The sequence below is a fragment of the Thalassophryne amazonica genome, chromosome 18 (genome assembly GCF_902500255.1).
Source record: "Thalassophryne amazonica chromosome 18, fThaAma1.1, whole genome shotgun sequence".
Lineage (NCBI taxonomy): Eukaryota > Metazoa > Chordata > Actinopteri > Batrachoidiformes > Batrachoididae > Thalassophryne > Thalassophryne amazonica.
The window spans coordinates 42,978,476-43,000,008 of NC_047120.1; the positions used below are offsets into that span (position 1 = coordinate 42,978,476).

Here is a 21,533-nt window from a genome sequence, read left to right on the forward strand (position 1 = left end):
GTATATCATATAAAAATAAAACTAAATGTGCGATGTAGAAATAATATACACAAAAATGCCCCCCGAAAAGGCTAAAAGACACTGGAATAATTGTTAGCAAAATTAAAAGTGGGTTAAGTACACATTATAACTGGTTTTGTAATTTGCTCCGTAAAAGGTGTTAACTTTTTTAACATCTCGTTGCAGGGGGAAGGTTTTTCTGGAGCGCTTTAGTTCGTGATATAAACTGGGAACCGAAATACTCAACTATGATAAGAAGGAAATATATATATATATATATATATATATATATATATATATATAACATTGCACTGACTTGTTTGTTTTTTTAATGTAATGGCTATTTCCATTGCAGCTATTGTAGTTTTTTTTTTTTAAACACTTAAAAATGTTCTCCATCTTTCGTTCTGAAATTGTTATGAATTCTCAAATATATATTTTTAATAATCAGCTATTTCTAGTTACATTAAAATGTATAACATGTATAATGTAGAACATTACTTTGAAAAACAAAGTTTAAAAATGGATTGAAATACATTGTAAACATCAATTTTTTGTTTGTTTTTTGTTTTTTCGTTTTGTTTTGTTTTGGAAATGAGAAACATTAAAAACTCAGAAATAATGACAACTTTCTCCATACCATTTTACTTTTTTGGGACAGACAGCTTCCGTTACATTGTGGAAATACGTACGTGTGACGTAAGAGGCGTGGCGTCCTTGTGACTTGCGAAATGGAGAGACGTTCGAGTCAGGAAGGCTACAGTTTTTGTCGAACTATTTCAAACACGTCCACAAACAGAACAACCATAGATCTGTGAGAACAACTACCAACACCGCAACGATACCAGAAAACGAACACCGTCACTTTGTCGAAGTAAGTCGGCTGGAAGTATTCTGTAAATAGTTTATTTTTTTAACCAGACCGTCCAGCATTATTGTTTTGCGGTTAACCATTCAGACCACTTCAAAGCTCAAGTTTTGCAACACGAGGTTACAAATGAATGTTTAATTCACTTGTTTTGTCGTTGTTTTTGTTAAAGTATCAATGGAGAATAGTGTGTAATTAACAGTCACCAGGTGGTGTCTCAAACTTCTACCGGTTATGACGGTGTTATAGAACCAGCACAACACGATTGCGTTAGAAGGGCATCCGGCGTAAAACTTGTGCCAAATTAGCATGTAGATCTACCGCCGATCTGCTGTTTTGACCCCAAGTGAAAACAACAGCCACACTGTGTGTGTGTGTGTGTGTGTGTGTGTGTGTGTGTGTGTGTGTGTGTGTGTGTGTGTGTGTGTGTGTGTGTGTGTGTGTGTGTGTGTGTGTGTGTGTGTGTGTGTGTGTGTGTGTGTGTGTGTGTGTGTAATACGGAAACAGAATTAAAATATATAGAGTTTTCATGTGACGTATCGGTCGCGTCATTTTGTGTCCCGCGGCCATTCTGGATTACAACGCGGTGGCCGCTGTGATACGCTACGTGCATTTGGCGAACAATTGCAGAAGCTTCAATGTCAGTGTGAAGAAACCTCATGGCACCGTGGCGCTGAGAGAGATCCACCACTAACAGAAATCCACTGCTCCCAGAATTTTATTTTATTTTATTTTATTTGGCAATAAAATTATATAAGAATACATAAAAATACTACCGAGGATAACACAAGAACGCTTCCAATACGGATGCTTATTTACATTGTGGTCCTCGAGCACCGAGCTGCTGATCCGCAAGCTGCCCTTCTAGCGCCTCAAGACGACCTCCGCTTTCAGAGCTTCGCTGTGATGCTCTGCAGGAGGCCGGCAAGGCTGACCTGGTCAGCAGCTTCCTAGTTCACAATATCGCAGTGTGACACTATCGGCCAGTTTGTTATATCACCACTAAATTCACTATCTGGTATAAGATACGGATCCACTGAACCAACTGCTACACATCTATCACGATAAATGGCTTTATCTCGAGGATTTAAAGCATCGTAATAACGTACATTATGTCCATTTTTCTATCACGCGCCAGCCTCCTTGTAATCCAGAATGGAAACGGCACCTGTCCTGCAGCAAATCGGTCACGTGATTGAAAACCCTCTCTCTCTCTCTCTCTCTCTCTATATATATATATATATATATGTATGTATGTATGTATATGTTTATTCATTCTATTCACTTCATTGAATGTTGATTTGTTCTATTAAAACATGATCTTCAACATCAACTCTGTTAAACATCATCTTTACACTCACAGAAGATTATCAGAAGCGACAGTCGTTACACTTTCAACAAAGCCATCGTGTACAATTCAGTATGCTTGAGTCCTCTTTAAATTCAAGATTAATAATTATAAGTGTGACTTAATTTGATTTCTGTCTGAATGGCCTTTTTTTGTTTTTTTAGCATGAATCAGTCTGTCCTCGGTTCCAGTTTCTTCTCTCTCTCTTTTTTAACAGATGGCATGTATGCAGTACAACAATCGATAGGATGATCATGAATCAAGAGGAGGATGTAAGTAAAACTCACACTCGTTCCCGAACTTTTAACAGTCACTGGAGTTAATGATTAAACATTTCTGACTGCTTTCACTCTCAATATTCATTTACTGGCAAAGCTCTTCAGAAGTTCTGTTGTATTCAAAAATAATGAGGAACTTCATCTCTTGACTTCCATTTAAGCATTAAATCCTTTATTTTTTATCACAACACTGATTGTACATCAGTTTTTGAGAAAAGTTGTCAAATGGTGTCTTTTGTTTTGTTTCTTTAGGAGTTTATTGCAGTGCGGGTCCAAGATCCCCGCATTCAGAATGAAGGCTCGTGGAATTCATATGTGGATTATAAAATATTCCTCCATGTGAGTATACATTTACCATGTGGAATTTAAGCACATGCTGTATTTTAAGATGTCAGGGAGTAATTTGTTGAACTTGGAGTAAGTAGACAGTGCAGTCCTACTCAACTTTTTTATTTATTCATTTATTTATTTATGGCACCCCTGAAAGGATTTTAAGTACAGAATGTAAAATATGTTCAGTAATAAATGCAAGTGAAGCTGTTTTTTTCTGATCAAATTGTGACAGTCTCAAGCATGGCACCATGGATGGATGTCTTACCACTCTGAGGAGGATTGGTAGTTCCTGTGGATTGGGAAAGAATAGCGGGAATGCACACCTGACATATCAGATTTTGGTCACGCAGGGGATTGTGGGAAATGTATGCCAGCTGCAAACTCACAGACTCACTCAGAAAATGGACAAAAGGCTCAGAATGCTTGATTACTTGTGTCCCCTGGATGCTTCAGTAACCATCTCAGGCATAAACATGTGAAGTTCTATGTTTTTCTAAGAATGCAATGCTTAGAAACAAGTGGATTCACAATACTGAAAGAGCTGGAAATAAGGGAAAGTATAGTAAGTTCTCACCAAGTCTGCAGCAGCCATTTTGCAAGGGGGAAGAAAACGTACATGATTGTTCAGTGGAACAATGTTTCATGTTCCACTGAAACCACTTTGGCATACACGTCAGAAACACATAGCCAAAATGTTAACCATTATACCAGTCCCCCCGTGCAAAAATGAGGAATATTAAGAAATTTAGGTTCACTGGAATGTAGTAGTTTTGTCCACAACTTGCGGCAAAATTGCGGCCACGATATTGACAAATATTTATCAAATCTGGTGTACTTGTGAGGTGCGTAGTCAAGATTATCCCCATTACACCAGCTTTTTTTTTTTTTTTTTTTTTTTGTGGAAAAAGGCCAAATGTGAAGTATTTTATGAACATTTTATATATAACCTCGAAATACGTGCTACTTACCATCATCACTCACAAGGTAGTAACTCCTAGAAGCAAGATGTATACAATCAGTCATAAGTGCGAGTCAGTCTGAATGTACCTCTCTATCAGATACTTTTTATTGCCTTTTAAACTTGTATTTCTGCACTTCATCTTTTTAGTTCCGCTACTGTTGCGGCCTCGAATGGTGAGTTAATAACTATGGCGTTATATTTGTGCCTTATTTCTCAGCAAACAGTGGAAAATTTTGAGTGCAGAAAAATATTTTGAGCACAGAAAAATAATTGTGCAAACACACAAATCATATTTTGAGTACAAATTAAAGTGAGGGAAAAAAAATACATATTAAACTCTTCCTCCGTGCACTGGCAGTCTGCAGCACCCTCGCTCAAGGAGTCTCTCTCTTGCTCCACCTCATCTGCGCGCTCACTCAAACTGTGCACATCCTTTGTGTCACAAAGTCAACAGCTCCAGGTACATCATCTGAGTCCAAAATTGGCTTAAAACTACCGCATCCCTCTTTGATTACATACATGGGCGCCATGACAGTCAGCTGTAGACCTACAGACGATCCCATGATGCAGTGCACGAGGGCTATTTTCATTCATGCGCACTGACACATAGTATGATGGAACTCATGTTCCGTCATATCTGTGAATGCGACTCTTCTCCATTCGGACATCTATGGTGGAATTCTTAAATCCAGATCTTTGTTTCAGGATATGGGGTATTTTGTGGGCAGACTGGCGATGCATTAAGACTGGGATGAGAACTGGCGAATGTCCTACGTCAATAACTGATCGGTTATCAATACAGTCTTCCTGACTCACTGGATTTTACTGAGACTTGAATTGCCTTAAATTCATTTAGCTTATGCTTCTAATCTTCAGCTCCTGGTTGTCTTTTCAACCATCTGTTACTATGAACACTACACTATATGTGGTTGCTTAGCTGCAACATTTCTATTGCTGCATGTTTTGACAAATTTCTTTTGTTAACATGACAAAGCAGATGGTCTTTCTACTGAGTCTGGCCTGCTTGAGGTTTCATCCTATACACAAAAAATGTTTCAGGAAGTTTTTCCTGAACACTACTAGGGATGTCCCGAGCTGAAACTCAGTATCATTATCGAACATCGTTATCAGCTGCCCATCCAGGTGGTGATACTCCCACACAGAATGCTCTCGATGGTACAAGTGTAGAAGTTCCTGAGCACTCTGAGGGGGAATCGGAATTCTCTAAGTCGTGTGAGGAAGAACAGACGCTGCCTGGCCTTCTTCACTGTCCGATTGTTGTGGCGTGACCAGGACAAGTCCTGTGAGATGGTTTCACCGAGATATTTGAAACTCTCCACCCTCTCTACCTCGGACCCCCAGATATAGAGCGGATTGATGTCGCTCTGCTGCTTTCTTCTGAAGTCTACAATCAGTTCTTTAGTTTTGCTGATGTTCAGCAAGAGGTTATTCTCCTGGCACCGACTCTCCAGGTGGGAGACCTCCTTCCTATAGGCCTCCTCCTTATTTCTGTGTAGGCTCTCAGTTGTCCAGGTGGTTTCCATGGGGAAGTTAAAATATTAGCCAGAGAGAAGAAATGGTTTGAGAGAGGGGTCAAGGAGGCATTCTTTGTGAAATGTTTGAAACCCAACCTTAACCGGGGAGGGGGTCTGAGACACGCTTTATCCCCTGTTTACAATGGGGTACTCAGGTCAAAGCAGTTTCAGTCTTTTGTTCATGGTAATGAGTCATTCACGTCATCAGCAGAGTCGTCAAGGGAGCCATCAGGAGAGGGTCCGTCCCATCATTAGGAGGGACAGCTGCCCTGTCATTAGGAGGGTGCTAACTAGAGCACAATAGGTACTAATTAGAGCTATTGTTTAGTCACTGGCCTATAGCAGTCTGCCTCTCGGTAGGAGGGTGTCTGGTTAGGTTTAAAACTCCAGCTTTTGTGACTTCTTGATTATTCTTCTCTACAAGAGTCAAGACAGAAGTCAGACCACCAGAGCAAGAATTTTAGCTGAGGAAGCTTCTGCTATTTGAAGCAAAATGTCCTCACGTCAAGCAACCCAGTCCAGTCGAAGATTCAAGCTTCTCTACCCTCCTCCTTATTGTGGGAGATTAGTCTAACGATGGCTGTGTCATCAGCAAACTTGATGATGGTGCTGTCTGATGTGGACACACAATCATGTGTACAGAGAGAACAGCATCTGGCTCACCACGCAACCTTGGGGGGATCCGGTGTTGAGGGTGAGTGAGGATGAGTAGCGGGTGCCCACCTGTACCTCTTGTTCTCTGTTGGTCAGAAAGTTGTGGATCCATCTGCTGAGGGAGGAGCTCAGACCGAGATTGGTTCCACCTCTATTTCATACTATGAAATGAAATTGTGCAACTGACACAGTTATTGGCACCCTTTGGTAAATTTACAGATGGCTTCCATTAGACAAGCCAGCAGATGGATATATGAACATTTCTAAGTCACTGAATATGTTCTGGACTTAATTTCTGTAAATCGTTAAGTAATACAAACCATATGTTACTGTATGGTAAATGTGTCTGAAGTACACAAGTCGCAAATACTGAGTGATCATGGAAGAAGGGGACTAGCGAGGGAAGAAAACATACTTTACAAAGCCGCACTATGACTCTATGTAAGGAATGCTCCCTGTAGGACTATTCCAAAGTCTCATGTGAGAATGTATGATGTCATTTCCTCCTTGAGAGTCCTGCCCTGTGAAAATGCTGCCACTCCCCATGTTTACAAAGGGACAACAGTACTAACTGCATACCTGTGCATTCAGTATTGTGGACAGAAATTCCTACAAGAAACTTGTTCAAACACTAAAAAGGCATCTGATCAAGAACCTGCTCAGACTAGAATTAACACACATTTGGCTTCAACGACATGGACAGCTATTCAATCTGTTAAAAAGCTCCAACTGATGTTCCTTCTGCTTGACAGTGCAAGTTTCCTCCTTCAGTCAACCCAAAACCACTTTCAGAACTTGGTCTTTGTAAAAGTGTCAAAGAACATTAAGATTATTCGTCTCCTACTGCATAAAAGGTTCAGAGTAATCACTAATTGGAGAACAATACATTGTGTATTGCGATATTTGTAATGTGGTTTCTGTATCGGCTCGTGTTGGGGTTTTTTAATGAGTATCATGATGTCATTAAAAGTCAGCTGTTGCATGGAAGAACTATAAATGATTTATAAAATGTGCAAATAGGAACACTGAGGATTACAACCAATACCTTAAAATAATTTGTTGCTTTAATGTTAAATATTTGGCGCTGATTAAAGTTCTGTGTCATTAGTGTGAAGAGAGATGTAATAATGTATGGTGATAGGTGTATCATGATGCGTATTACATTGTGGAGCTGACGTATCATTGCACCAATTATTGTTTCATAAAGAGAGTTAGTGTTAGATGTAATTTTAACTTTATCAAATAAAAACTGTATGTTTGGCCTTATTGTCTTTGTCATTTGTGTGGACATCAGAAACAATTAAATATCGCAAATATGAATAATACAGTAAATTAAGAAAGTAGCAAAAACTTTGTCACTGTGCATATACAGTAGTTGTTTGGAGACTATTATTTATAATTAAATTTTAAACTGATTATATACTGCAGTCAACTTTGGAAAGTAGGCAGTGTTATGTGTCGGACGCAGCTCGGAGAACCGACCAGCCTTTGAAGGACCCAGTATGAAATAAGCAGAGCACGGTACAAAGGCTAACTGAATTTAATACATAACAGTGATACAAAAAATAACAAAAGAAAGTGCGGTCTGGCGTGGTGCGCTCCCAGCAGCGCTAACGGTCCGGAGCCAGAAGCTGTTCGGACCCAAGGACCCCGCCGACACCCCCCAGGTGGCCGCAACAAACCGAGTCTGTGAAAGAAGGAACCATTATGTGAGTCCACACTCTACACACAGAGAGAACACTTAAAGGTGTACAAACAGCAAACACTTCCTGGCTTGATTACTAATCAGCTTCCCAACCTGCAGGCATGGAACATCCAGTTCACAAAACTCCACTGCAGTGGAAGCCGATACATGACTAACATACAGCTCAATATAATAAAGGTGTGAGGGACACCACATTTACTGACTGTATAAATGTTAGTCACAAAATCTAACGTACCTCAGGAAGTGTGCTGACGAGCGTGAGACCTCACCCCCTCCTCTTTCACAGACCGTGCATCAAACCCTGGACGTTCTCTGCATCCACTGATGATGAGATGGCTCCCGAGACGACGATCTCACCCGTCTGGTCACAAGGTCGAGTCTCTGGCAAATACACACTGTATACTCCAGTCTTAAATGCCACCATGTTCCAATCCATATAGATGCACCACAGCTGTGAGTCCTGACGAGCCGCAGGTGATCAGGGTGAGGTCCTGATAACCTCAGCTACACAGCCACTCAGTCCCAAATGCAAGCCACCTGGAAGGAAAACCAAAAGACAGAAACAAAAAGGCAGCCAGGCCCCCCCAGCCATACAACAGGCAGTTTAGAAATAGAACATAGCATGACAAGATATTTGTGTAGATGAAAGTTGTTGGGAGGCAACAGGATTTGTTTCGCAATGTGTCAGCAGAAACATTTGGGTGTTTTGTAGTTATTCAGTGGTGAGTCATGAAACTGTTTTAGATCATGTGACATCACATGACTATAACCATATATTTGTGTTTATGTGGTTCCTTTGTATCAGCAAATGCGTGTCTGTGGTTAATTGACTGACAGGGGATTACACAATTGGAATATTTGTGGCTTTTGGCTTTGTGGTCACATTGACAACAATTAGTTACTCCATGTAAACAAACAATCCAGTAATCAACCATTAATTAACTTAAAATGTTTTATTTTCATTTTTAAAACAGCTGAATAAAATGTAATTTAAATGCTGATTTTGATCAAACTGAAATGTGTGTAATGTGCCTTTGGGCTGAAACAATTAGTCGAGTAACTTGAATAATTTGATTACAAAAAATGTTCAAGGCAAATTCTGTGCCTTAAAGCTTTGTTTAGCATTGTAGTACATATGCCAGGCCTGTGTGTTGTGCTGTAATGTCCCCAGAAAAAAAGAGAAGACTAGAGTATGCCCATAAACCGCGTAAAGGCTAATCCAAAAGATACCGCTTTCCAACGGGATACACAGAGTAAAATAAAGCCTTTTAAGAGAAAGAGGGTCCACGCTGATCATCTGAAATGACTGCGTATTTAAAGTGAAGCAATGTGCTTGTCTATTTAAAAAAAAAACACACGGTCCACTCTACGTGGGGGGTGACTCGGCTGGCGGCTGTTTCTCTCTGCCCGGTGTGAGGGGCTCTCAGCACTCCGCTCACACTGGAGGAGTCACAGCTCCGTCCCCGGACACACTGGCAGTTTCTGAAAGATCCTCTCAGCAAAAGTCCACTCTTTCTTCTGTGTTTTGCTCAGACTCGCATTCAGTGTTTTGCTTTTTTTGGACAACACACAACGCTTCACAAGCACTGTAACTTAAATAAAATAAAATAATAATAATTTTAAAAACTGACTGCGAGGCTTGCATGTTCAACCTCCAGTCAAACTGAATCTGCTGAATTGCAGAGAAAGAGAGATTAAGAAAAAAAATTTAACGCAGGACCCAGTCCACCAACCTTAAAAAAATAAATAAAAAACTCGAAAATGGTTCAATTTTACAAGTTGGGGAAAAACAAAACAGAATCCACATTTCACCATTTCAGCAAAATGTAAAACACTGGCACAGGAACATTGTGCCATTGCTTAGTAGGGAGAGCCCTAGAGTATTGATGTTGTGTAAAATGCAAAAGTACTTCCCTCACTAGTCCCCTGTGAATTGTTCTGTAATTTATGTCTGTAGCATGGCCTAAACAGAGAATCACCCCTTTGAGTCTGGTCTGCTTGAGGTTTCTTCCTCAGAGGGAGTTTTTCCTTACCACTGCTGCTCTGGGGGTTATAGTAGAGAAGCTTGAATCTTCGACTGGACTAGTCGAAGTCCAGTCGAAGATTGAACGTTCTCTACTATGGAAACCACCTGGACAACTGAGAGCCTACACCGAAACTCTGGGGGTTAGTAAGGTTAGACCTTACTTGTGTGAAGTGCCTTGAGGCAACTCTATTGTGATTTGGTGCTATATAAATGAAAATAAATTGAAATTGAAAAATACTTTTTATCCAATTACTCGATTAAATCGCCAGAATAACCAATAGAATACTTGATTACTAAAATAATCTAGAGGTGCAGCCCTAATGTGCCTATGTTCCTTTTTTATGGTTGCTGTGGATTGTTACACTCCAACAAACAAGTAGTTCTAGTTCACATACCTCAGTGCACGCCTCACAGTGCAACAGTCTTTGCTTTTATCTGCCCTTACAATCTTCTGTAAGCTGCCTGGCAAATGGTTCTTGAACTCAAGTCAAGTCTGGGAGCATGCTCTGGTACTGCACGTCATCGCACCCACCACACCATGAAACCACCCTGGTTCCTGCATAGCAGCCACCTAGGCTTACAACCAGTCCATCCCCACCTAACGTTCTTGTATATAAATGTACTTCAAAGGCAATGAAAACATATTTATCTGGAGATTTCTAAACTCAACACTGTGTAATGATTTTTTTAAAGATATTAAAATGGTTGAATAAAATGTAATATAAAAACCAACATGTGTGTAGTACACCAAGTTTTTTTATTTTATTGTTGCCGTGGATACAAGTGAGTTACACAATTGCAACACAGGAAGCTCACTGAAAAATGCAATCTCATCTCTACAACTCATCTATGCGGTTTAATGACACAAGTGCTGCTTATAATTGATTATGTCAAACGTTAATGGAACAAATCTGGTATGTGATTATTATTCGTGAGTTTTACAAGTTTGTGAATTTAATGTGAAATAATTTGTCATGTAATTTAATATTGTTGAATCTAATTGTTTTTTTCCTTGCATGCACAGACCAACAGTAAAGCCTTCACAGCCAAGACATCATGTGTTCGTCGGCGCTACAGTGAATTTGTGTGGTTCAAGAAGAAGCTGCAGAAGAATGCTGGTTTGGTGTAAGTCGTTGTAGCAAGCGAGCACTTTATCCTGTCAAGTTAATATTGCATCACACAAACATACCATGTGGACTGGAGGCCCAAGGTAATTTTACATCACAGTCATCTGAGAGGTCATACAGTCTAACCGAATTAAAATATTTTCTTGCACTTAAAGTGTGTCTGTGGAGGGATGTTCTCTTCCAGCAGTGCTTTCAGAGTTTCATCAGGAACATAGTGAGATGCTAGAGTCACATCTGGTTGTTTGAAGCAAATAAACCTTAATTATGAAATCATGGAGGGCTTAATGCTTTATTATCACCCTTCTAGGCTAGTCCCAGACCTTCCAGGCAAGTCCTTCTTCTCTTTCAGCAATGAAGACTTTCTGGAGAGGAGAAGGAAAGGACTTCAGGTCTTTCTGGACAAGTGTGTTCTTTTTGCATTCATATTTATAATGCCTGCTGCCTCTTGCGTGTTTGTGATTTCAAATTTTAACTGACATTTTTGTTTGCTGGCAGGGTGGTGCACATGACTGTCTGTGTATCTGACAGCCAACTCCACCTCTTCCTGCAAACACAACTGCCAGTCAGCCACATCCAGGACTGTGTGGAAGGCCACACCCCCTACACGGTGACCGATGCCATCCTCACCTACGCCTCATCCAATCGTGGCTTAGCGCAAGCTCAGACAGATGACTTGGTCAAGGATCAGAGTTTGGCTTCAGTGTTTTACGAGTCCATGGAGAGGTAAGAGTCAGAGATGTATGATATGAGTTGCTGCTGGAAGAGCGCCTGCCCTCCATGAGTTCTCTTTCTGCTCCACTCGCTGCTGATTAACTAAGTCAGGTGTACTCAGCCAATCACTAAGAACTAATAAACGATGGAACGGACTAATGAGTTGATGACTGTCAGACATGGAAAACATGCAGAGCAGGTGACCTCCAACAGCAGGTTTGATGACCCCTAAGGTGGAGAATGTGGATTTATTTATTTGACCTTAATGTAAGTAAGATACATGTGCAACATAATAAAAAATAATCATTTTTAGTGCATTTGAAGGGAAGACCTGGCTTTATGACTCAGCTGTCTGTGTGACTGTCTATGGTTCCATTGAGCGTGAAAAAAAGTTTACATTAACCAAACCACCAGAAGATGGAGCTGTAGGGAAAAAAATCCCTTCAAAGGTGTAGATCACAGTGCTTTTCTCAGTGTCTCACTAGTTGGATGGGCTTCATGGGGAGAGCGTTCCAGATACAGGAATATGGAGCTAAATCAAGTCCAAAAGTTTTGTAATCTGAAAATAAAAAAGATTGAAAAAATTAATTTTGAAACTGAAAATTAAGGTTTTGTAATCTGAAAATAAAAAAAAAGATTGAAAAAATAAATTTTGAAACTGAAAATTCAATGTTTGTTCTTGAATTTTATAATAATTTAAAAAGTATTATCAAAATAAAAATAAGTGTAAGATGTATATTTTTCAGTTTAAATAAGTTTTTGATTCAGCTCTGTAATGGTTTTGGATCAAATAATTTATTTTCATTCATATTTCTTTTTTTCACTTTCGGATCGTATTTTTTCAGTTTCAAACTTTTGGCCCCGTTCTGGCGTGGGAGGGCGTGTCTTCGATTGAGAGGGGCATGGAATTGTGAGTGACAGGAGAGCAATCAGTCCTCACATGATGTTGCATTCAGGAAACGTGGGTCCTTTGAAAGATAATGACTCTGCTCCCGTCTCCATCGTGGATTATTACTCGGCTGGCGCGTGAAAGAAAACAGAGAGAATGAAAGCTTATTACGAGGCTTTAAACCCTCGAGATAAAGCTGTTTATTGTGATCGATGTGTAGCAGTTGGTTCAGTGGATCTGTATTTTGTACCAGATAGTGAATTTAATGACGATGTAACAAAGTTGACCGCCCGTAAATCCAAAGCCGCCCGGAAGACCGCTCCAGCTACCGGCGGTGTGAAGAAGCCCCAACGTTACAGGCGCGGCACTGTGGCGCTAAGAGAGATCCACCGCTACCAGAAATCCACCAAGATGCTGATCCACAAGCTGCCGACCAGGTCAGCCTCGCCGGCCTCCTGCAGAGCATCACAGCGGAGCTCTGAAAGCGGAGGTTGGTCTTGAAGTCCTGAACGATTTCTCTCACCAGGTGCTGGAAGGGCAGCTTGTGGATCAGCAGCTCAGTGGATTTCTGGTAGCTGGCGGAGTGCCACAGTGCTGGGCCTGTAATGGCGAGGCTTCTTCACACCGCCGGTAGCCAGAGCGCGCTTCCGGGCGGCTTTGGATTTACCAGCGGTCTGCTTAGATCTGTCCATATTAAAGCTTCCTTCAGATCTGCTGAGCCAGGTCTCTCTGTGTGTCACTTAGAAAGCTCGTAACACTTCACTGCAGCCTGTAAAATGAGCGACCTGCCTCATTTTCATGCGGCGATGCGGCGATGCTGCGCTGCGTTCAAGGTCTTGTGTGGATTTAGGACACATCGTTTTTTTAGGTATAGGTGTCAAACTTTACAATCTTGCATATTTTCCAGTTTTTAAGCATCAAAAATGACCAAGAGTGGTCTAGAATTACTTGTAATAGACATCTTTAGCATCACTTTATTTACAGGTATCAAGACAATACAGTGGAACGAAAGTGTTAAGTCATTTATCAAAGTACCCACGTTTCCTGAAAGCAACATCATGTGAGGACTGATTCCCCTCCTGTCACTCACAATTCCACACCCCTCTCAATCGAAGCCACGCCCTCCCACGCCAGAACGGGGCCAAAAGTTTGAAACTGAAAAAATAAGATCTGAAAGAGAAAAAAGATCTGAAGGTGAAAAAAAAAGAAATATGAATGAAAATAAATTATTTGAAATTATTTGATCAAAAAATTACAGAGCTGAATCAAAAATTTATTTAAACTGAAAAATATATATCTTACTTATTTTTATTTTGATAATACTTTTTAAAATGATTATAAAATTCAAGAACAAAACTTTAATTTTCAGTTTCAAAATTTATTTTTTTCAATCTTTTTTTATTTTCAGATTACAAAACGTTTGGCCTTGATTTAGCTCCATACAGGAAACTTAGACAGTTTGATCTGATATGAACACACTTTGGGCATCAGGCTTTTAAATGTTTTAAACAGTAACAGTTTTTATTTTCTGTCAAACATCTCAATAACATTTCCCTACTGATGGAATCCCTTACTGTAGCTATTCTCAATTAGATTAGTGTCATTCAAAGCGCATATTAAACAAATATGTAGGATTGCTTTTTTGCATTTACGCAATATCTCTAAAATCAGAAAGGTCTTGTCTCAGAGTGATGCTGAAAAACTAATTCATGCATTTATTTCCTCTAGGCTGGACTATTGTAATTCATTATTATCAGGTTGTCCTAAAAGTTCCCTAAAAAGCCTTCAGTTAATTCAAAATGCTGCAGCTAGAGTACTGACGGGGACTAGAAGGAGAGAGCATATCTCACCCATATTGGCCTCTCTTCATTGGCTTCCTGTTAATTCTAGAATAGAATTTAAAATTCTTCTTCTTACTTATAAGGTTTTGAATAATCAGGTCCCATCTTATCTTAGGGACCTCATAGTACCATATCACCCCAATAGAGCGCTTCGCTCTCAGACTGCAGGCTTACTTGTAGTTCCTAGGGTTTGTAAGAGTAGATTGGGAGGCAGAGCCTTCAGCTTTCAGGCTCCTCTCCTGTGGAACCAGCTCCCAATTCAGATCAGGGAGACAGACACCCTCTCTACTTTTAAGATTAGGCTTAAAACTTTCCTTTTTGCTAAAGCTTATAGTTAGGGCTGGATCGGGTGACCCTGAACCATCCCTTAGTTATGCTGCTATAGACGTAGACTGCTGGGGGGTTCCCATGATGCAGTTTCTTTCTCTTTTTGGCTCTGTATGCACCACTCTGCATTTAATCATTAGTGATCGATCTCTGCTCCCCTCCACAGCATGTGTTTTTCCTGGTTCTCTCCCTCAGCCCCAACCAGTCCCAGCAGAAGACTGCCCCTCCCTGAGCCTGGTTCTGCTGGAGGTTTCTTCCTGTTAAAAGGGAGTTTTTCCTTCCCACTGTAGCCAAGTGCTTGCTCACAGGGGGTCGTTTTGACCGTTGGGGTTTTACATAATTATTGTATGGCCTTGCCTTACAATACAAAGCACCTTGGGGCAACTGTTTGTTGTGATTTGGCGCTATATAAAAAAAAATTGATTGAATTGATTGATTGATAGATGATATTAAATTAGATCAGATTATTAATGCTTCAAAACAAACTGAACCCCAAGGTTTCAATTACATTAGGAACTCGTGAATTTAGAAATTTAAGTTTCAGATTTCAGCAGTCTAAAGCAGCAATTACCAAACTTAAGATATATATATAAGCTTCATTACAAAACTGAAAATCATAGACCTCAATTTTATTTTCATGGCCTCTTATGGCCCACTTGCAGTACCTTCATGGCCCACCAGGGGGCTGTGGCCCACCGACAGTAGCTTCAATTTGGGACTCGCTTGTCTAAGGGATAATTATTCAGTTTTACTTATATTTGCTTCCCCCTCTCACTTATGCAATAGTGAGGTTGCAAACAAAATATGTACATTTTCATATGAAAAAGTAGTACATACTGAACATTCACTGCAGTCTTCCAGGAATTCCTGAGACTTTTATCATGTGAATTGTGGAGGGTTAAATACAAGAAACTCATTAAAGTGAGATTCTTCACCTTCAATAAACTGTAGCATCAAATGATCATTTTGAAGGCAGAGAGTCCATGAACCCTCATATGAGCCAATGTGTTACTGATTTATGTTTAAAGTTTCTAATGATTTGTTATATGCAATTGTAATTTTTTTTTTCTTCTTCTTCTACTTCTTCAATGTTCAGCCCGGGTCCACATCAGCCTTTCTCCAATTCTAATATTTTCTCTTCCCGTGACACTGATCCTCTGGAGGGATTACTAGAGGTCCACAATAAGGTCCCAGCTGCTTCCCAGTTCAAGAAGACCTACCTCAGTGTCCTCAAGGCAAACAAAAACCTAGAGACCATTGGTGAACTCAGTCTCCCAACAGAAGTGACCTTTTTCCTGGGCGACAACCAGAATGATGAAGAATCTGGAAGTTCCTGTTTTTCAGAACAGACCTGTCAAATACAGACACCAGTGGAGGTGCATATGTCCATGGGGACGAGCTTTGACGATGTCTGTGCTATTGACTGCTTGTTTCAAGAGGAGTGTACATTAGGAGAGGAGGGTAAGAGTGACCCTGATCCAGACGTCCAAGAGAAAACTGTTCAGTGGGATGATTTTAGTGAGGTAAATTTGGAGCTGATCAGCAGTGAGATAGATTTATCAGAAAGGTATGTGAGCCACATTGTGGATTTAAATGATGTCACATGCGATTTGGAGGTGATAGACCACCATGAAGATGTTTGCCCACAGAGGCAGGGTTTAGAACACAACAGCGTCTCTGAGGTTAACAGTTGGGGAAACGTTGGTAACGCTATGGGCGGTGTTGCAGCTGCCAGCTGTCTGGAGGAGCCTCAGAGCTCAGACAGGAAAACAGATGCCATAAAAGAAAAAAGTGAAAACTGGGGAAGTGAAAGACCACTTCATTTGGTCGTACACGAGGAGCCCCTGAGAATGTGCAATGTTCCCGAAATGGAATGTGGTGTCGACACAATCCAACAAATGGATGCTCAGCTGGAAGAAAAGCGAGTGGAACAAGAAGTACATTTGATTAAGAATAGTACTAAAGACGAGAGCGATGAGGACAGCCAGTCAGTGCTGCTGTCTTCAAATGAGAGTATCATCAAGGTCACTGATGAAGACAGCATTTGTGATGAGACAGAGGACGCAATCCCAATCGAAAATGTCTACCTGATGACTTCTCCTGCAGAGGTCACTCGCTGCACAGAAGCTGAGGACTCCAGCATTTTAGAGGTACAGATGAATGGACGCCTTGTGGAAAATGAGAACATTTCTCACGTGCACAGTACTCAGGAGGGGCCGGATGATTACTCGCAGTACATAATAAACACCAGTGACTCGACTAAATCCCTGGATGCTCAGACAGTCGCGCCTGTAGCTGCTTTAGTTTTGACTGAGAATGGTGACTTCAGCATTCTGGAGAGCAGCGGTGACGCTGGAATGGCTGACAGGAACTGTGCAGAGCAGGATTCTCTCTCCTCCCTGAGTTTGGATGTCTCAAAAGAGGGCGACGGTATGAACCCCTGCCATTTTAACAGCTGATTGACATCTGAACTCTACGAAATCACTTAGCCCTTGTAAGGGCTGCTGTCCTCGTTGGGCCGGATAGTAGCGATGTGATCGAACAAAGATATGTTTCACCATGAAAATGAGACAATATTAGGATTTTAATTTTTGCAGACTTTGTCAAATAAAACATTATCTTCAAAAGCACAAATGTCTAACATGCTTACACAAACTGACCATGCTTAAACATTCTTCTGTTGGATGGAAAAATATTATTTTCCCTGCAAGTGCTGTATATCTGAGTTGAAATTTTAAATATTTGTGTACAGTAGTAATTTTGACACATTTTCTGCTGTGGATCCCAACCACAAAAAATGGTGTCTTTAGACGGTCTCCTACTGCAGATTTTTGACAGGTGATTGTGTATTTTTTTTTTTTTTTTTGGCATCAAAAAAAGAAAACTAACCAGACACCAAATGAAAATGAAATGAGACTGAAATTAAAATAGAAAGCAGATTGTGGAGAGCGGTACGTTGACTGGAGCAGGCAGCGCACGTGCACAGCATTGTGCACGAGGGAGTTGGGGGACATTAGTAGCAGTTCCATGTTGAGGCACACAGCTCTGCTCATCACTCTGGCAAAAGTACCATGGAGGTTAGCACATAGGCTATATAGAATATTTGTTGCATATTGGACCGTTACCAGACCCCACACATCATGCATCTATTTTATTTTTACAGATGGCTTTCTTTAGTGCGTCTTGAAATAAATACTTTCCACTTGAATGAGAATTGGGTATCTCAGTTATTTTGTTGCCAGGCTACAGTGTAAACTAAAATTAAAATACAATGAAGAATGTGTTATTTGTGAAGTGGGCTGTGAAAATGACCGGACCAGGCAGCACAGAGCGAAGCACAGTGATCAGTCAATGTGTGTGCAGGGTGGTACGTTCAAAGACTCACTCTTCATTGACCTCTCCAATTCTTTTTTGAAAATTTCATATACATCCATAAACCCATGAAAGCTATGCCACACTCTTCAGCAGAAGACAATTTTCAGTTGTTAACGGATTAATTGTAGCTTTGTGTATACATCTTGTTATAACCACAGACATTAGTGCACAAACATGCACACAGTAATGTGAGCATGCCCAGAAGCCCTTGTGTCATGGGACTGCATTCAGTATCCCTAATAATCAGCACTAACCCGGTGAATAAATTCAATTCATTTCAGATCACTTTATTTATCCCCAAGTGGCAATTTTAAAAAGGCATAACAGTACGTTGAAGGACTTAAAATAATAATAATAATATGACACACAACTTTAGAATGCTGTTGTGAATAACCAGGCCAGCTTTCCTTTTTTTTTTATATATATATATGGAAACTAATCAGGGCCACAAATCACCAATAGGAGACCAGCTTAAGTTTGATTTATCTTTTGTAGTCATTATGGCCCATGTCTAATTTTGTCTTGTTAACAGATAACATAGTTTTGTAATTGATCTCATTAAAGTCATTCTACACTTGGTTGTATGATGTGTCCACAACTTTTGTGTGCATGCAGTCCTGTGTGTTAGTCTTGATGTCAATCATATAAAATCCCAACTGTTGATGTAACCGCTGATTAATCTGCGGTAAAGAGGTGGAAAAATATTTACCTCAACAATAGTGTCCAGACACTAGACACACACAAGTGGCCTAAAATCAACCAACACCTGTTCTATTCTGTGTTCATTACTAATAGTTTACTCAAAGCACCTGCTGGGGGGGTGTCACCATACAGTGTTGAAAATGTAACCTGTTTAGTAATATTTTGACACACTGATGTAAGTCAGTTTGTGTACAAATATATGCAGCTTTGTTGTACACCTTATCAAGTGTATTTCTTAATAACAGAGAGTGATCAAAACAAGATTAAAAAAGAGCTTCTCAAAGCACACAACTCTTAACTACTTGTCTAAAAATAATGCAAAAGAATCCTTCTTGTGGGGAAAAAAAATATTGTAATGTGCACATGGAATTTCTGTAACATGGCTTGTTATATTTACTTTTCTAAATTTAAGACTCGTGAATCACTTTCTCAAATTGGCCATGGGCTCTCCATTGTCCACAACATCCAGATGCAATACAGTCTCTGAAATTCTTAACAAAATCAGACATGCATAACAATAATGTTTAAAGGTACAGGATACATATGTTGGTATTACTTTTAACAAGTCATGCAATATCACTTCCTATCTACCAGCTACAAATAAAAATTGTTGGGATTTCATATTAGACATTCTTAAAACTCCACAATGCGATGCCTGCACGTGAACCATCTAAAGTAAGGAAACTTGGCCTGGAATGGATTGTTTTTGGCTTCTGTATCATGTTCGAGAAGACCATAATCTGAAATCCTCTTGCTGTTTTTTCTAAATAAATCTGTAAAAATCTAAAAAAAAAATTAAAAAAAAATCACAGTCATTATAAGGTATTATGTGTAGAATTTTGTGGGGAAAAAGTAAATTTTATCCACTTTGTAATAAGGCTGTAACATAACAAAATGTGGAAAAAGTGGAGCACTGTGAATACTTTAAATAGGATACTTATGTCGCCTGTTATTTTGAGTTTTTAATTTAATTTGGACCATGTTGTCAAGATACATTAAGTTACAAAATAAAGAGCAGAATTTTAAAAATATTTATATGAAAAAGCATGCTTTTTATTTGTTTATATAATCCTCTGTATTTATCTATATGTAGATTGGTTATATAAACAGCAATTTAGATTTTTAAAAAGCTTTATTTATTTAGCTTTGATGAATGTCATAAAAATAAAATACGGGATTTGTCCAAGGGCACCCAAATGTTATACTAACATATTATTAACAGTAGAAATAAAATAAATGTAACAGTAGAAGAGAGATTTTACTTAATATAAACTATTAAAAATCCTTCACATCACATACAACTGGCTTAAGATGATGAGTTTTTTATGCCTGATCTCACAAATTATTAACCCCTTATAAGTGACACTTAGCAGTGACAACATCCACGTAGTTTGAAGAAAATCATATTTCACATTAATGATAATTAACATAAAATAATATTGAAAATGAGCATTTTTCACACATTGCGGAGGAGTTTTGACACTTTTTTTAAGGAATCAAGAAATGATGGTAATTTCAGAAATGATCATCATTTATTTGTGGGGGTGGGGGACCAACAATAATTCTGTAACTTTTAAATTATGTCATAGGTGACAAAGCAGGGGTGGGGGCCAAGTGGTTAGTGCGCTTGGTTTCAGTGTGGTAGGTTCCCAGTTCAACCCCTGCCACATTTCTCCATGTAATGTGGAGTTGCATCAGGAAGGGCATCCGGCATAAAACGTGTGTCAAATCACTATGTAGATCCACTTTGGATCTGCTGTGGCAACCCCAAGTGAAAACAAGGGAGCATCTACATCATAGGTGACCAAAAAAGGCCTTAAAGTATATTAATTTATTTACGTAAACCCAAGATGTTCTCTGAGTTTATCTTAACCATCTAACAGGCTGATTGTGCAGCTTTTGGTCTTTCTGGATTCTAGCACATTTAGTTTATGAAACGTCAGCAGTTAAAAGAAATTTGTGGCTTAGAATAAATATTTAGAGTTAAGGCGTCTCTTTGGGATCTATTTTCTAGCATGCATTTCCAAGGGGAATAATAACAAATGGTGTCCATGTAAATAAAAACATTTTCAGTTCAAATAAATTGCTTTTTATATGCAATACTTACAAATATCTGATATTGCTCTACATTCTCAACACATGAATTCATGCTTTCACAAAATATTACACCACTACTGCCACCTAGTGATTACCAGTACAATTTAGAAATTTTTAACTTGCTGTCATGGCAACAAGGGCCATTATAAGATTATTTGTTGCATTTGAGATATGCGTCATACAAGATATTTTGCCCATTGTATCTGTTAATTTTAAAATACTCCAGAAACCTCAACAGAGGAAGTCATTTAAACAAACAAATTACCAAACAGTTGTTAAAAATGTATTAAAATTAATTATTCTGTTTGCACAGCAATAGTGGAGGCAAATGGTTTGTGTGCAAATAAGTAGCACGTCAGCACCTTCTTCTGATCTTATGAGGGAGAGTAATTTCCAAATTATAAAAGCTTATCTGATAAAAGCGTCTCTTAAATTCATGTCCGGAGGTGTCACCAGCAGCTCTGTGGAAGGAATAAAAAATATATATATATATCAGCGATACATGCATGAATAATTCAGTATTCATTTTAAGCTCTGCCTATCTAACAGTATTAGGGAATCATTTTCCTAAATAGGACAGCTGACGCTGTAATCATGCATTTGTTGCTCATATTTATTCTCAGCCGTTGCTCATTGCACTTTAGATTGCTGTGTGTAGTACTTCTTCCAGCCAGCAGATGCCATAAACCGCAGGTCAACGACTGAATATACCTCAACGGCAATCTGGATGAGTACCAGAGGGACTGTTTCTGTGTA

At 39.5% G+C, this 21,533-nt stretch overlaps 2 protein-coding genes across 2 annotated transcripts in view; one reads left to right on the plus strand and one right to left on the minus strand.

The window, feature by feature from the left end:
- Positions 1 to 684: 684 nt before the first annotated feature.
- snx11 (sorting nexin 11) lies at positions 685 to 18,559 on the plus strand. Its single transcript, XM_034193535.1, has 7 exons — positions 685 to 874; positions 2,434 to 2,488; positions 2,747 to 2,833; positions 10,733 to 10,833; positions 11,143 to 11,238; positions 11,331 to 11,558; positions 15,700 to 18,559. Exons 2-7 carry the CDS (start codon positions 2,465 to 2,467, stop codon positions 17,060 to 17,062), a joined length of 1,899 nt encoding a protein of 632 aa, XP_034049426.1. The 5' UTR covers positions 685 to 874; positions 2,434 to 2,464; the 3' UTR covers positions 17,063 to 18,559.
- The window catches only part of skap1 (src kinase associated phosphoprotein 1), a 50,314-nt gene continuing 47,187 nt past the window's right edge, over positions 18,407 to 21,533 (minus strand). Inside the window, exon 13 of the mRNA XM_034193536.1 lies at positions 18,407 to 21,238. The gene's annotated coding sequence lies outside the window, so the exon portion shown is untranslated. The remainder of the gene's footprint in view (positions 21,239 to 21,533) is intronic.

Coding starts and splice junctions, on each gene's coding strand:
- snx11 (XM_034193535.1), top strand. CDS start 2,465: ATGATCATGAATCAAGAGGAGGAT. Junction 2,489..2,746: donor TCATGAATCAAGAGGAGGAT/GTAAGTAAAACT, acceptor TTGTTTCTTTAG/GAGTTTATTGCAGTGCGGGT. Junction 11,239..11,330: donor CTTCAGGTCTTTCTGGACAA/GTGTGTTCTTTT, acceptor GTTTGCTGGCAG/GGTGGTGCACATGACTGTCT.